This window comes from Phalaenopsis equestris, unplaced genomic scaffold (assembly GCF_001263595.1).
Source record: "Phalaenopsis equestris unplaced genomic scaffold, ASM126359v1 Scaffold218946, whole genome shotgun sequence".
NCBI lineage: Eukaryota > Viridiplantae > Streptophyta > Magnoliopsida > Asparagales > Orchidaceae > Phalaenopsis > Phalaenopsis equestris.
This window is the reverse complement of record NW_018237354.1, coordinates 679,754-696,945: the sequence shown is the minus strand read 5'-3', so window position 1 is coordinate 696,945 and position 17,192 is coordinate 679,754. Positions and strand designations below refer to the sequence as shown.

General features: G+C 37.6%; 1 protein-coding gene across 4 annotated transcripts in view; it reads left to right on the top strand.

Moving 5' to 3' along the window:
• LOC110037354 (beclin-1-like protein) overlaps nucleotides 1-16,284 on the top strand; it is a 26,364-nt gene extending 10,080 nt beyond the window's left edge. The window contains exons 3-6 of one of the 4 annotated variants that reach the window (XM_020741983.1): nucleotides 5,387-5,724; nucleotides 6,328-6,498; nucleotides 15,529-15,611; nucleotides 15,907-16,284. In XM_020741983.1, the coding sequence (XP_020597642.1) occupies nucleotides 5,387-5,724; nucleotides 6,328-6,498; nucleotides 15,529-15,611; nucleotides 15,907-16,039 (725 nt within the window). In that variant the 3' untranslated portion in view covers nucleotides 16,040-16,284. Of the gene's footprint in view, nucleotides 1-5,386; nucleotides 5,725-6,327; nucleotides 6,499-15,528; nucleotides 15,654-15,906 lie in introns of all 4 variants that reach the window. The other 3 variants (XM_020741985.1, XM_020741982.1, XM_020741984.1) reach the window with 3 other exon arrangements.
• Nucleotides 16,285-17,192: the final 908 nt, after the last annotated feature.

Sequence of the window (17,192 nt, the reverse complement as noted above, 5' to 3'; positions counted from 1 at the left end):
ATATATATATATATATATATATATGAATTAAAACACATTTTACCCGCGCACGACGACGCGACAAAATAGGTGTCCTCCCTAGGCAAAATCGACGTTCCGGACGCGCTGGCGCAGTCCGTTTCGTCATCCGGGGTCGCTCGGACGACGTCGCCGACAATCAGGTCAAAACGCGTCGAAATTCAAATTTCACAAAAAATCGACCTGCGATCGATCGTCACAAGTGGTTTACTCGAGTCCCCGACAAATAACGGTGCAGTCAATGCGAATTGCAGCAATCGGACGCGTCGACTCTCCGAATCGCGAAGCTGGTGCGCGCAGGAGTGTGAATTGTGCAGAAGGCCACCCTAAGGCTCGGGAAGGTCCTATAGGAATCCATTTTGGGTTTCCTCATGTCGGTTTCATCCTTCTAAGCGTTAGAAGTCGATACCACACACGCGAAACTCCAAAAGAGGACGGAAACGGGTCGAACTAAAACGAGGCGGGCACCACTTCTAAGGTTCTAAGATAGTCAAGGGAGGTCCCTAAGGCTAGATCCTAAACCCTAAGAGGAAGACTAGACCTCACTAAAAATGAGGTCAACACGCGTCTGCTTGTGCATGTGCGTGTCTATGTGTATGTTTGTATGCGTGTTTGTATGCATGCATGCATGCATGTATGACTTTCGTTGAGATTGGCGCTTGCGAGCTCTAGGTTAGAAACTAAGGAGTTGTGCCTGTGTGAGTGTGCATGTTTGTATGTATGCGTGTCTGTATGTGTGCTTGCATTTATGCATGTATGACATCCACTGAAATTAGTTGTTCAATTCCAAACAATCGTATGAACCAACTTGTACAGTGTCACTCCACTGTTTATCTCTGTATGTCAACTTCCTCCTGTCCCCCACAAGCCCTAACCGCACCACACCTCACGCACTCCTCTTTGCCGCAACTCCCAAGTCACTTGATCTCCTCCCTATTCAAACCACACATTGTCGAAATCTTTCGTCTCTCTGTCCCGCTTGAATTTGAACTGCTTCTTCTCCTTGCTCCTATTTGCACAACATAGTCGAAGTCGTGAGGCCCTGTTCACTCCTTTTTTCTATAAGCAGAGCCAAAACTCATTCCCCTTTGTATTCGTGTGACTTGAAAACCAATTTTATGTCCAAACCCCATTGCCCGTCAACCCTCAACATGAATCTTTATTTTTCTATCATACTATTTGCATTTTTACATTTTACATTGTCAAAAAAAGAAGAAAAAAATTAGGGTTGTATATATTTTTATTTATTTTATTTCGTTGTTGTCGCTTCAACATCGTTTTGCTGATCAACATCTTTGTCGTCGATCTCGCTCGCAAAAGGTATAAGATGAAAGTGGGAGGGTAATTTTCAAAATATTTATCCAAGGAATAGTACCAGTCCATGAAAATTAATTACCGTGCGGTGAAATTGCAGTCTCGTTTGAATATTTTTTTAAATTCAGGAGATTTAAAATAACTGTCCTAAGAAATGCTAGTGCCTGTCTTTTGGAATTAAGTACCACTCAACGAAAGTAAAGTGCACTTATTCGGGCAAATGCTTGCATGTGATTTAATCTTTTTGCATGTACATTGAAGGCTTATATTTTCTTTTAAGACCGTGGGTTGAATATATATTTTTGCTCTTCGGTAATATTTTCTCAGAACACTAACCAATAAGTTTTTTGAGATAGTAGGGAATGTTGGCATTTTTTCCGGTGCCTTTAACAGGGGTTGACGTCGGAAGGTTGTCAAATTTTTCGATTGATTTGGACTTATAAAGAACTTAAGGTTTTGGACTGTTTCAACTTATGAAATAATTTAAAATATGGAGAATTTGATTTCTAAAAATAATTTGAATATGAGCTTTTAAAAAAGAAAAATCTTATGCCCCTGAGACTTGAAAATATTTGAAGTTGTGTTTTTAAAGTTTAGCTCATAGGATTTGAAAATATTTAAATGTTGTGGCTTTTCAAAGTTAGGCTCCTAGGATTTAAAAATTAATTCAAATTGGGCTTTTCCAAAATTTGACTTCTAGGGTGAAAATTAATTTAAAATTGAGTTTTCCAAACCTAGGCTCTAAGGGGTTGAAACATAATTCAAATATGAATTTTTTTTTTAATTTGAAAAATTTTTCAACAAGATTTGCAATTATAGTTCGCAAGCAGAGTCAAAGCAGTAAGATGCTCGAAATGAAGATGTGTGCAGCATAAAGTCATAACATTCACACAAGCTTTCAAAATGTTTAAATGGTCTCTGACTTTATCAACTCCTAAGATAGTGTTTCATTTGAATATAAATACCCCCAAGGTTTGTGAGAGTTTTTCAAGTTACATGCTTTCAATTTATATGCATGTATTTTATAGCAATGCAATCAGGAAAGTTTAATAATATCAATGCTTACATTTACATTTTAAGACACCTTCTAACTTTGAAACATTGAATTAAAATGTGCAAATATTTTTAAAAATATGCTGCATCAAAATGCATGTAAATTAGCTTATAAACTGCCACTGGGTCTATAATTCTGACTTGCAAGCAGACATAAGGTTGTCATTTGAAGAGGTCAACATGAGGCCCTTAATATAAAATTAACACAAGCTTTCACAAAAACTTTAAAGGATTTCATGAGTTCTAAATCAATAATTAGTATAGGGGCAAAATTTCGAGATTCATACAAATGTGTTGCGATCTTTTCAAGTAATTATGTGAGCATTTTGAATCTACATGCGTGCATTTTAATGGGATAAAAGAATAATCAATAAAATTTCAATAATTTTCATGCTTGCTTTCATATTTTAAGACATTCCCAATTTCAACGCGTGGCATTAAATGATGCAAGCATTTTTTTTAGAAAATGTGCAATTACAATCCTTGGATAGGCTAAATGTCATTATAAAAGTGCATAAATGTCATATAACTACATCATAGTAATATGTCAAATATAATGTGCATGCATATGAGCAAATGAATATTCATGTGATTAAGAAAGATTTAGCTGATTATAAGTTTCCCACTTCAAATGTGTGCACGATTCAAAGACATCTGCCTTCATGAACTGCGATCCATGAACTAAATTTTTAAATATAAGGTTTGAGAATGTTGTGTGGGCCAATTTTAAATCAAATTAAAAAAAAAATCAGAATGGGCTCTCGTTAGAATTTTAAATGCTTTATCAAATAGTTTAGAAATGTTGCGCGGGTTATGACAAAATTTGCACCCAAATAGTTTATATTTTGAAAAACAATCAATTAAGCCGCTTTGTCTTTGGGGCAATGTTGTAAGTCCTATTTAGCTAGTTCGATCCGCCTCTTAAATACTGGAATTAACGTTTCTAATAATTTTAAAAACTTCCAAATCATAAAAATATGAATTTATAAGTCCAAATCACCTAGTATGATCCTCCTAGTTAAGATTGTAGTTGAGAGGATTAATATTTTAAAGATCTTAAACTAACAAAATTTCAAACGAATCTTAAGCATAAAAGTTTTATATGTCAAATCCTCGATAATTATAGTGTTGGTTGAAAATCTCAACTAGAGGGGTTAACTTTTAAATTATGATTTAAAAAAAAATCAAAATTTCAAAGTAACAAATTAAATATTCAAGTAAAATTAATCGCTTAAAAAATTTAATATAAATTACATCTACCATCCAAAATGGTTTGTTGAGAGTAACAAACTTTTGATTGAGTTCAACTCACAAAAGAGTTAATGTCACATCTAGTGTATCATTATATTCACACTCAAAGTAATTTCACGCTAATAAAGCCGTAGCCTCAGTCTTCTGGCCACATGGTTTGAACCCACAAAATATCGATTACGATCTGAGCCATCTAATTGGGTGGTCTTATATTACGGTTACGGTTGCAACTCATTTCTTCCTCAACAACTTTCAATTATTTGAGTTGTGAATTATAAGGGTACATTTAATTTACACAAAGTCTTCTATTAGCTAAGATTGACTTAAATATATCTTCTTAGACGAGCATTCACCTCAAATCTATAAGAGTCTCTTGGATGATGCAACTCATGATTACTGACAAGAATCTTTCAGTTAGGTTAGGCCGATTTTGTCCTCTAAGTAGAACAGGGACCACGACGAATCAGGATGATGAAACCATGAATTTTTTATCCAGTTCGTCATCATTTCCCCACCATCCGCTTTATGCTATAAGTGATAAGTTTTACAATTTAAAACGTATGTTTGTCGCTATTATATGTTGATTATTTAGTGTTAAATGACAAGACTTAATTGAAAGTATTTTCCCGTCATCGTGAGAGGTAATTAATCATATGAGCTTACACTTATATGAAATCTTGAGCCCCATATCAAAAAATCCTCCCAAAGTGAGGACAAAATTTTTGGACAGTGTTTTATCTATAATCTAATTTGTCTTATGAAAATTTGACCCTCAATGCTCGTACAATATAAACAAAATAGAGAATTCGGGGCATTGAAATTTTTGGATCCCACAGATCCATGATGCTTATATGTTTCTTTATTTTTTTTATAGCATTGACTGATGGCAATTGATAATACTAATATTATGACAAGGTATATGCTCTACTAAAACCATCTTTATATTTTAGTAAAAAAAAATGTCCAATATTTTAAGCTTTAACTTCAAAAGAAGCCTCACACTTTCCCGAAGTACCTTGAAATGTAGCATAGTTGCCTCATAAATTGAATCAAAACTCTCATATCTCTTTTTATTTATTATTTTTCAATACTTTTGTTGTTTACTTAATTTAAATTATTTAAAAATACTTTTGCTCTTTATTCATTGTCATTAATCACCTCAGCGGAAAACTTTCCCTTGTTGTTTTTTTTCCTCTGATAACAATCAATTTGATTTGTGATATCGACATGATTTCTTTACAACATATTTCATTATTCCCTACTAACCTTGTTGTTGACTTATAAGTTTGATTTTCTACAAATGTAACATCTTCATTCTTAAATACTAAAAGTAAGGCGTTGAGTATAAACCAACAAATCCAATAAATAAACTTCGAGGACCTGCTTTTTGTTGCATCATTTAATAAAAGAGTAAAATGTCAAAATAGTCTTCTGACTATTTACATGTGTTTATTATGGTTCCAAAGTCTATACAATCGCCAAATTAGTCCCCAAAATCTTTTAATATCAGTTGAAATAGAGGTAGGATTATCTGAGCTCCCTTTAATAGATTTTGGGACTAAATTAACACTTTTATAGACTTTGGAACTAAAATGATCCGTGATAAAAGTACAATGGACTATTTTAACACATTTCTTTTTAATGAGATATTTAGTTTACTAAAATTTTATAGCATACGCTCGGTTTGAAAAGTGGAATTCATGTTAATTTTGTGTTATCGGAATGAGAATAGTAATGCAAGTTTCTTTAGTCCAAGGAAGCTTGGTGGGCTCCACTCAAATGGACCATTCGTTTGTGGTTCTTTTTAAACAAAAGGGTCAGGGTCTTGGAATCCCTCCTCGCCCAAAGAGCTGGCTTTCTCAGCTAGAGGGAAGCGCTTTTGCCAAGGGAATGGAAGAATCCTTTGTTGTTTTACCTCCTGCTTCTGCTTCTATGTACTATAATGGTTCTACATTAGAGGGAGTGGGAGCTCATTTACCAACTCTGAGTGTTAGTGCCACTACTCCATTGCAGATGAATAATTCTAGATTCTACTCGGGCATTACTGTGCTGAAGAAGGCATTTGATATTGCCACTTCACAAACACAGGTATACAAGCTATTTGTTTTGCATTCAGTCATTTTGTGGCATTTACATACATACCGTCCAAGTCCTATGTATTTACATATCTAATGCATAAACTTTGCTTTTTACAGTGTACGACCCAAATTGTTCATATCACATAAAAAATACCATCATTCTATCTTTTAAAAAGTAAATACACCTTTTCATTCATAAGGTGGTATGCATTTAAAGATTAAATTTTAGGTATTAGATCTGTCAATACACAGGAATTGAGTGGTATGTATCCAACTCATCCTAGCATTACTCGTCCGTTCAAAGCTTTACTTTGATAGCTCATTTTTTAATTGAATATTGCTTCTCTATGCTGAAAGATGAAATTGTGTTCAAGTGAAGAAGTTAAAGTACTATTTTGTTATTGTTTTCATCTTCATTACGGACAAAAAAAAAAAAAAAAAACTTTTTTGGAATTTTTTGCGCTGGGGTTGGCGTTGCTCTTTTGAGTTACTGTCATTAATGGACATATTTTTTAGAAGCTGCATACTTTATGCCTTTAATTTTCTTTTTGGGATTTGAGCTGCCATTTCTTGAGATTAAATCAGACTCTTTCATGTATTACGAGTTTCTTAGGTTGAACAGCCTCTCTGTTTGGAATGCTTGCGTATTTTATCAGATAAACTCGACAAAGAGGTTGAAGACGTAAATATGGACATTAAAGCATATGAAACATGCCTCCAGCGTTCTGAGTTGGAATCTTATGATGTTCTTAACAATGCTGATTTTCCCAAGGATAAAGAAAAGGTGTGGATTTCATAACTTCCTTCTCTGGTCAGCTTAGTGATGTGTATGCGCACCTACACAAGTATTTTTCCAGGTAGTAATGATTGAGACATTTTTTTGAAAGGAAGATTTTCATATATATCGCTAAATTCGCATGTATTTACATATCTAAATCGTAAACTTCAATTTTTACACATGCCACATTACATATGCATGAAAAAGTGTATTTCACTTCTTAAAAAATAAAATAGTGGCATTTTTGATGTGATATTAAAGATTTGGGTGGTATAAATGTAAAATGTAAAATTTAGGTGTTAGATATGTAATTATACAGGAATTGGGTGGTACGTATGAAAATTGTCCTTTTTTAAATTAATCAATGGCACATGGATTTTCATATTATCTAATCGATCCGTGTTAGCACATAAAAACATTTTTTCAGGTAGGAAGTTTGGGGAGACATCCTTAAAGTCAATTAATTCCATTTGTCAGTGTTCATTATTTTTAAGTTGAAGAGGATGGTTTAGACGTCCCCTTTATTTTTTTAGGACACCTTTGCTCGAAGTTTGAAAACATGTTTTGAAAATGGCAAAGTTTTTTAAATCCACCATTTCGTTAAATTTAATTATAGAGTAATAACAAACCTCCTAAAATTTTCTCAAATGGAAAGGGTTCATTTTCTCATAAAAATTGAGTAGAAAGGAGCTCATCATTTGGAATACCAATGTTACATTTAAGATTTTTCTAGGAGGCATGGCCAATCTAAGAAATAAGCAAGTGAGAGTTTAAGCAGAATAACATGTGTGAGTAGGGGCCAACTCAACCCAAACTCGACTTGAAAAATCGAGGTTCGGGTTGCCCTGAATAATTTTTGGGTTAGATTCAAGTTATGAATCCTAACCCATTTAATTTTTTGGGTCATGTTTGATTTTATTGCAAAGTCTAAACTTAATTGTTAATTGACTCAAAATCAGTCCGCCAACCCGAGATTGACTCGAAATCGAATTATGCTTGCCCCTAATAGCTTTTATTCTTTATGTTAGATGGGTTGTACGGGTCGAGTTCAGATCAGCGGCTTGAAGGTGGGTCGGGTTTGGGTTGGACTTTTTGCCCCATTTAATCTTAGGTTCAGGTTAAGCAATTTTGAATCGGGTCAATTTTGGATCAGGCTTGAACCTGACTTCCAAATCCAATTTGAGTTCCCTATGCGCAACTAGTTTGGATCTATGTCTAGAATTTTATAGTTAATTTTTGAATTGGTATGTACTTGATGACGTGTAGGGGACACTTTCCCGCGAACACGCCTTGATGGAGGAATTCAGGGGCGTAGGGTTGGGCCAAATGTCGCACGCCCTCCAACTCGGTTCAAGTGGGAGAAGGATCGAGTAGTCATTTTTTGCGCAAGGTTTCCTCCTATTTGGAGCGGGGCCCACTACTCGTTATCCTAAGTCTATATATACGTTCTTTGTTGCATTTAATGGTTAGGTTGGTGTGAGTTTATTTCGGACAATGGCCGACATCTGTTTCTTCCTTCGAGGGTTTTAGTTCTGCTCCGGCTGTATCTCTCTCACGAGGTGATGATTCTCTTCCCTATCCCCTTGTGCATTCCCTCACATTGCTTCTAGCCGCACCTTCCTTGTTGCAGCCTCCTGGAACAACCACTTTTGGCTGTTTTATTTGCAGTTTCTGCTTTCCAACTGCCTTCCTCGCCCCTCGGTTGCTATTCCAGCCATTCATCTTCAACCCCCTTGCCGCCTCGCTACTGTTCCGACCACAAGAAACACCCCTTTGCAGCCTTGGCTGCTGTGCCAGCCATTCCGAACCACTTCACCTCTACCTACCCATTGCTGTTCTAGTTTCCATACTTGCTGCCAGTGCTGTCCCAACCCTCCATCTTCGCTGCTGCTTCTGTTCGAGCCCTCCCCCTTTGCTGTCATCAGCCCGTACAACCATGCAATGTCCCCAAAAAACTATTTTCTTGTTGGTTTTTGCTTGCCAGCCACCCCGTCCACTAGCTCGCCACTTTCTTCCCCTCACCGATCACCATAACAACCCCTAGATCCACCCTAACTTGAATTAGATCTTTGAGTGTGTTGTTAGTTTCTTTTTAAGTGTCTGTTGTAATCACCTATTGGCTTTATTAGTAATAATATTTGTTTGTATATTGTTGTTTGGGTTAATTCAGGTATCATTTGGTATCAGAGCTAGCCTAAGCGTAGTCTCATTTTTGGGTTTCTAGCATCCATCAATATTCGACCATATCTCCACTCAAAACTCTTTTATTTGTTGATTTTCCAAACTGACCACCCAAATATCTTCTTTCTCTCCATTTATCATACTAGCACACCTCCTTACAGCTACCCACACCCAAAACCTAGCCATGCCGCCAAGGAGATAATCGTCGGAAGCCTGATCGAGGGGGAATAACAATGCCGTTTATGAGAAATTCACGAAGAGACGTCCAACGAATTTTTAGGCTGGATATGTAGTGAGAAACATGCCAGCTACAACCGATGCCTACCACTTTGAAGAGGAGGTAATCTAAATAGTTCATCAGTAACCACAACGGTGACTTGCAAGTTCGAGGGAATGAAGTGATGAAGAACTTCTACCCTAAAGACTTGACCTGAAATATCCGAGAAGCCAAAATTTTGAAGTAAAAGTGAATTTGTCATATTTCAATGGCCACATGGATCAAAACGAGGTCATTGAGTGACTTTGGATCTTGGAATGTGTTTTTGAGCTCTAGGATGTCCTGCCGGATGGAATTATGAAACTAGCTGCCAATAAGTTAAGAAAGAGTGCATCTTAGTGGTGAGCGAACTTGAAGGTTCTTCGACGGTGAGTAGGGAAGAGTAAAATTACTACCTGGTCCCATATGAAATGGGATATGTAGCGCTAGATCCGACAAGCTCACTACAAACCAGATTTTTTGAACTTAGTTTCAAAAGCGGAGAGAAAACATCATCGGACGTCCACCACATTTTACAGGCAGGGTTCAACCCCATGATTTTTCAGTCAGAATTAATCCAAGGGAACATTCAAGTCAGTCCCGCTTGAGTTGAAACTGATTCAGGGTAGAGAATAGGTAGAGCGAACTATTATTTCTAAATTAGTCCTAGAAGTACTTTTAAGTGGAACAGAATTGGGCTTATTGCAAATTGCACAACCAGAGGGATGATGTGTTTCACTGAGGGAGCAGTAGACATGTAAACGAAAGAGAAGTACTAATTGCCAGCCAACGAGGAAGAGACACCATTGATTTCAGTTGATCCTAGGAGAAAGATTCTAGGTGACTTAACAATAATTGTTCTAGAAGGTGGTGAGTTCGAGTTAATGGACATTTATGCAGAGTATGAGATTGTAGCCCCAGTTCAAATTGTGTCAAAATGGGATGAATACTTATTTTATCAGGTTGTTCTTTGGAATGATTGTGTGTGCCAAAATGGAATGAATATTTTTTTGATCAGGATGTGTTTTGGAATGATAGTGCCTATAAGATTGACATACCTGGAGATTATGCCATTTCCGCTATCTGCAGCTGAGCCAATATGACGCTATACTATGAGGAGACAGAAACTTCGACATATGAGAAGGAAACATTCCTACAAATGCACCTTGATGCATGAAGTCGAAGGCTAGAGGGCGCTATGCCCGTGTGGGCACGACAAATGCTACATGTCAATTGGCTCGGTCTAGGTAGGAGAAGGATCGAGTTGTTTGTCCTTACGCACGGTTCCCTCGTGTTTGTAGTGGGACCCACTACTCTTTACCCTAAAATCATATGTTATTTGTTGTGTTTTAGATCAATTTTTGGCATGAGTTTGTTTAGTACAGTCGTCGATGCCTGTTTTCCCTTCGAGGGCTTTATTCGAGGAATGGGTGATGCCCCGGTTGTATCTCTCTCTTGAGGTGGGGATTATCCTCCTCTATCTCTTTCCGCATCCTACCACATTGCTCCTGACTGCTCCTGCCCCGTGAGAGCTGCCTAGAACAGCTTCTTTTGGTTGTTTTATGTAGTTTCTGCTTTACAGCTGCCTTCCCCACCCCTTGGCTGCTGTTTCAACCACTCATAGCCAGTTCCCTTTCCACCTCGTTGCTTAAATAACAACAAGAAACACTTTTTTGTAGCCTTGGCTGCTGTTCTAGCGATTCTGATCCACTCACCGCCACCTAGCCGCTATCCCAACCACTCCCACATGCTGCCATTCTTGATCCAATGCACTATACCCTCTCTGCCATTGCTAATCCAATCCTCCATTGATATTGGAGTTAACTCAAAAAATACATAGAATGATAATTTTATTAATTAAATTCAAAGGGGTTACAAATAAGACCCTTAAAAATTGGAAAATAATGACACAAGCACAAAAGACTCTCTAAGGTGAGAATCAACGGTGCTGAGGTGCATGTTGAGCTAGCGAAAACAGAGATCTGTAGGTGATAGGAAGGGTTTGTACTAGCGAGGGGAAGGTGGGTTAGAGTTTGGACATCGTACAAAAGGTTGCTAGAGCTGTGATATCATGTAGGTGAAGTGGTGTGACGATTGGATGGTAAGTAGGGGGCTATGACAAGTTGTGGCAGTTTACAGCGGGGTTGTGGGAAGGTGTGACAACAAACAAAGGGTGCTAAGCAGCAAGTTGGAGGAAGTGGAGGGTGCGACAACAAGCAACGACTTGTCAACAAGTAGGGGATTGCGGGAGGGTGCGACAACAAGAAACAATGCTTGAAGGTAGAAAACTATAGGAAGAAATAGTAGAACAATTGTTTCGGGCTGCTGCAGCAGGGTCAAAATGGCAGGTAGCGATGTGGGAGGATGTAGAAAGGGAATAGGGGATGATAATCACCACCTCCGGAGAGTGATACAACCAGAGCACCACTCAATTCCTCGGATACAGCCCTAGAAGAGAGAAGAATGAATTCCGACGACTGTCCTAAACAAAACACACGAAAATTTGAAAACCTAAAACAAAGGAATCATATAAATAAGCCCTAGATAACTAGGATTGGATCCTCCTATGGAAAGGTGGCACGAAACCTTCCTCTCAAGTCTAGACCGATTCAGTCCAGACGAGTGAAATCGCGAGAGTTGGAGTGAATCCTTGTTACGCCGCGAGAAACCACAACAATCCTTCTCACCCGAACAATTGAAATCGCGGGAGAGGGAGCAGCTTCCTTTTATGTCACGGGAAGGCGCCACTATCCTTCGCACCTGCGTTAGTATCCTGATGTTGGGGGAGCTTTAACCTCATCTGTCGAAGCTTCTGTCTCCTCATAGTAGTCAGGTCGGCCTCGTTGAAGGTATAAAAAATGACATAATCTCCTGAAAATTCAGTCCTGTAGGCACTAACATTTCACAACATATTTTGATAAAATAAATATGCATCCATTTATGGCAACATTTTAAGCTGGAGCTGCATGTAGATTTAGGTTCACTTAATGAAATTCTCGAGCAAATAAGTTTGAAACCTCCTTCCACTTTTTGTGCTCAATAGAATGTAACAAATAAATATGTGAGGAGATATTAACTCTAAGATGAAATCTGTGGCAAGCTGCGCCACTTTCTCTACCAACCACTAAGGAGAGACATTCTTTTTTGACAGGACCTGGATCCCATTGAAAATAAATTTTTCCTATCAAACTCCTAAGATTGTTTTCAAAGTTGTGATTGACCTCTCTTATTGGGACATTTGATAGTGGACACCCTTTTGAACGGTTCTAATATCCGAATAAATCTATATAATCTTCCAAATGGGGTACAAATGAGTTTTATTTCTGACATGTTTAACTTATGTCAGTAGGGGCAACTCACGAAAGAGTCTATAAATTTGAAAAGTCTGAAATTCTCTTTTATGGGGTTGCCATGCCTCTGATGTTGGTTCCTCGAACTCAAGACTATCTTGTACAATCAGAATTATTTCAGTTGGAGTCTTTCTTATTGGCTGAATTGGAACTATGTGCATCTTTTCCTCATGAATTGGAGGCTAGTACTCCTTTGTATCCTCACATTCTTTAGTGTCTATTGTGTCATTACCCATTTTTTCAACATTGCCCTGCCTAGTGAAACAGGTCATTCTCTTGATTTTACATTCTGATTCAGTATGCCTAAATCTGTGGAACTTGAAACACTTTTTGGCGGGGACATATTTTGGAATGCTAGCTAGTTCCATCTCTTTTTCATTTGGTACTAGTTTCTCCTTATACGAGATCAACTTGATTGTTACCCTGGTGTACTCTGGCTGTAAGATCTAAAGTTGAACCCCACTTGTAAAATGTGTCGGCCTCTCGGTGATGTGGTCTCTCCACTTTTTAAGCTAGGTTCTAAATATCCAGTCTGTAATGAGCTGGTAGAAACTAGCACTGCAACTTCCGTTTCAACTTGGACCAAATAGTGATCTTGTTTCTTTTCTCACTCTGACGTATGTACTTAAAATTTTGCTACTAAAATAATGCACTCTTTTTTAACTTGTTGTACTAGTTTTACCATTCTGTTCGGTGGGATGTCTTAACACTCAAAGACACATTTGAAGGTCCAGAGTCACTCGATGAACTCGTCTAGATCCATGTGACCAATCGAAATATGACAAATCTACTTTTACTTGAAAATTCTGGCTTCTCAGATATTTTAGGTCACCTCTTCGAGGTAGAGGTTCTTCGTCCTTGGATTTTGTATGGTGGGCGCGATTCACTCCATTCCTTCGATCTAGCAAGTCATTGTTGCAGCTAAGGGTGACTCATCCAGATTATCTTCTCTCGAAGGTGGCAAGTCTCTCTTGTAGTTGGCGGGAGTTTCCTTCTACATATTCTCCTTAGAAATTCCTTGGACTCTTTGTAAATTTCTCATAAATGATATTGTGTTTTTTTCCCTCAATCTAGCTTTCGATAATTTTTTTTTTGGCAGCATGGCTAGGTTTTTGGTGTAGGTATATGGAAGGAGGTTAGTAAGGGTGATGTAGGATGAGAAAGAAAAAATTCAGGTGGGTATATGGTTGGGTATTAGTGGATGGTAGAAACTCTAGGATAAAATTAAGGTTATGCTAACTCTGATACCAAATGTTAATGGAGTTAAACCCAAAGACCGCAACTGAATTATAATTTTATTGTTGAAATTCCAAGGGGTTACCAACAAAACACTTAAACATAGGAAATCAATGATAAACAAATGATTTTATAGGATGAGGATCGGTGGGTTGTGTCTCGAGGTAGTGGAAACAGAGATTTGTAGGTGGGAGGGAGGGCTTGCGGTAGCGAGGGGAAGGTGGGTTGGCGGCTGAACAACAAACAAAATGTCGCTAGAGCGTGCGACAACAAGCCAGAGAAGTGGTGTGGCGGCTGGACAGTAAGCAGGGGGGCTGCGACAAGGTGCAACAGTTGATAGTGGGGCGGTGGGAAGGTTCAACAACGAACATAGGGCGTTGGGAAGAAAGCGGGAGGCGGTGGAAGGGGTGGTAGAAAGCCGGTATTAGATTGGGATTGCTGAACAACAAGCAGGGGATTGTGGGAGGGTGCAACAACAAGCTACTATGTCTGAAAGCTAGAAAACTGTAGGAAGAAATGGCAGGATAACTGTTCCGGCGGCTGTAGCAGGAACAGAGTGGTCGGGAGTGATGTGGATGGATGCAGAAAGGGATAAAGAAAGACAATCACCACCTTCGGAAAGAGATACAACTGGAGCACCACCCAATCCCTCAGATATAGCCCTCGAAGAGAGAAGAATGAACTCCGACGACTGCCATAAACAACTCATGAAAAACTCAAAACCTGAAGCTAAAGAATTACATAAATAAGCCCAAGATGACTAGGATTGGATTCTGTTATGGAAAGGAGTTGTCAAACTCACGTGGAAGAGTCGGTCGACCCTCTTGGGTTTGGACCGGTTTTGTCTAGACAAATGAAATCGCTAGAGTACGAACTGCTCCTTTTTACACCGTGAGAAACCGTGACTTTCCTTTGCACCCGAACGGGAAAAATTGCGGGAGCAGGAGCGACTCCCTGTTACGCTGCGGGAAGTTGCAGCTATCCATTGCACCCGCATCATCCATATTCACTACCACATCTGTTCTATCCCTCCCTCTTTGCTGCCATCATCCCGAACAGCCGTGCAATGTCGATATTTGCTGCGTACTTAGTGTCTGAAACCTCGTTAATTGTTTCCTTGTTGTTTTGTGCTTGCCACTTACCTAGTCCACCATACTGCCATCTTCCACCCCTCACTGATCACCACCACCACCCTGAGATTCACCCTAATTTGAGTTGGATTGTTGAGTCTGTTGTTAATTTCCTTTCAAGTGTGTCAGTTATAATCACCTATTGACTTTATTAGTTAAGTATTTGTTTGCCTATTGTTGTTTGAGTTAACTGCGATATCACTTGATGTAGGTATAGTGCCTTATAAATTGTTCTTTCTAAGTACTACAACATTTATTCATCCAAGAGGGGAGGCTTGTGGGCACACGCCAATGTAGAATTTTTGCTAAGGCTTAAACTTATGCCTCATACTTACATCTTAGAAGCTCGTTTAGTAATATTTTTGCTTCGCGAGAGACAGAAAGTTTTTTCCATGGACATACTTCACCACTATGTAATAATTAAACATTTTATCCTTCTATTTTAAAATTTTGGCACCAAAAACCCACTTATTTTTTTTGGTAAATGCAACATCCTATAATCCAAGCAAGACTTTGGGTGGCGGTGCGACGCCAGACCACAATTTTTTCTGTTTAGCAAAACTACATTTTGCCTTCCTTTTCAAAAAAATGCAGTTGAAAGATGCTTTTTGTCCACCTAATGTAGCTAAGTGCGGTGGCTACTAGAAAGTTGCAGACTGATTTTTTCATTAAAAAAAAAAAAAATGTAATAGCTATCGTACTTTTTTGACCAACAGCTTCTTCTGCAACAGCCTCACGAAAACTTCAAACAATTGCAGCTGCCCCAAATAAAAATTTTGTTAGATGATATCATAAAATATAATAATTTGTTTTTTTTTCTGAATTTTTTTCATGTATATGAAATATAGTTTGGTAACTTCTTTTTTTCTTAATTTTTTGTAAGATTGAGGAAGAAGAGAGACGGCTGCAAGCTGCAGTTCAAGATACTGAAAGGCAGTTTGCTGAAGTTAAATCTCAGAAGAAAGAGTTAGAATCAAAATCAAAGCTCTTTAGGGAACTAGAGGAAGGGTAATTTATGAATGGAGGACTAATCTTGTTAATAGTTCAGTTAATTTTTTCTGTTTTGCCATTATTGAATCAATGAACTGGTAATTTATGAATTAAATGATAAATAACTCATATTGATATGTTAGATTGCAGTCCATGCCATTTCACTTTTGTGGTATCATTCTTGTTTGGGATTCTCCAAAATAAATTCTGTATAATCTACTGCTGTACAAAGAATTCATCTCGCCATGCTGATTCCACTTTCCTCTATTAGGTATTGGCATGAGTATAATAACTTTCAGTTCCAGTTGGCGTCACATCAGGTAAATTCCAACGTGATATTATTATTTAATAATATGCCATGTACTTCTTTGGTAGAGCTGCAATTCGGTTGTCATACTTTGTAATTTGTTATGAGGGCCTTTTTTCATTTCTGTAATTTTCTTTTATTGATAGTTTTATCCTAACTTCTCTAGTGGATGCAATTTCATGCAGCCGAATTCAATAAACTCTTTTTATTTATCATTTTTGCTGAATTAAAAGTATTTCTTTCTGTAGTCTGATATTACTTTTGTACAAAACTAATGTATTAATCTGCTTTTAGTCTTACCTGCAAGTTGAACTACGTTGGTGAAGGTTATAAGTTTCTATTAATTTCCTCAAAAAGTTTGGGTTTCCATCTTTAAATAGAGCTATTTTGAGTGATTCTAATCCTAATTTTCATATTGCTATGTGGTATCTCTTTCGCATTCAGGTTTTTCATTTTCATGTCTCCGAGAGATGCAATTTTGGCTAAAATAGAAGTGTTTCAAGCACACCAGGAGTTGCTGAAGCGGACCAATGTGTCAACTAATGCCTTCCCTATATGGCATGATGGGGAATTCGGCACAATCAACAATTTTTGACTTGGTTGTCTCCCCAAGACACTGGTATTTCAGCCTAAAAATATGCAAAACTCTTGGTTTACTTGTTTTATATGCCATTTGTTGCCTAATGCTTTCTGTACCTTTTCTTTTTAACCTTGCCATTTAACTTCTTTTGGTCATGCTCTTTTGGCTTGAGCTTAATGTATTTTCCTTATAGCATTTCATTTATATATACGGGCAATTGCATACATAACACTCAATTCCTATGTATTTACATATTTAACACATGAACTTTACATTTTACGTTTATACCGCCCAAATCTTTCATATCACACAATACCACTATTTTAACTTTATAAAAGTGAAATGCACCTCAAGCTAGGTAAGGCGGCATGTTGGTAAAAATTGAAGTTTAAGTGTTAGATATGTAAATACATTGCAATTCAGTGATATGTATGTAACTCTTATATATAATCTGTAAAAGTGTTTTTCTCAAGGAATTCTTATGTCTATCCATTCAATTTGATTTCATCTTTCTTGTCAGCATTTTCTTCCATCATCTGTAAAAGTGTTTTTCTCAAGAGTTGCATACATCCAAAGTTTGATATTTACACTTATAACACCTTGGTGTTATAAATCTATGCATGAATAGATTTCTTCCTTATATATAATCTGTAAAAGTGTTTTTCTCAAG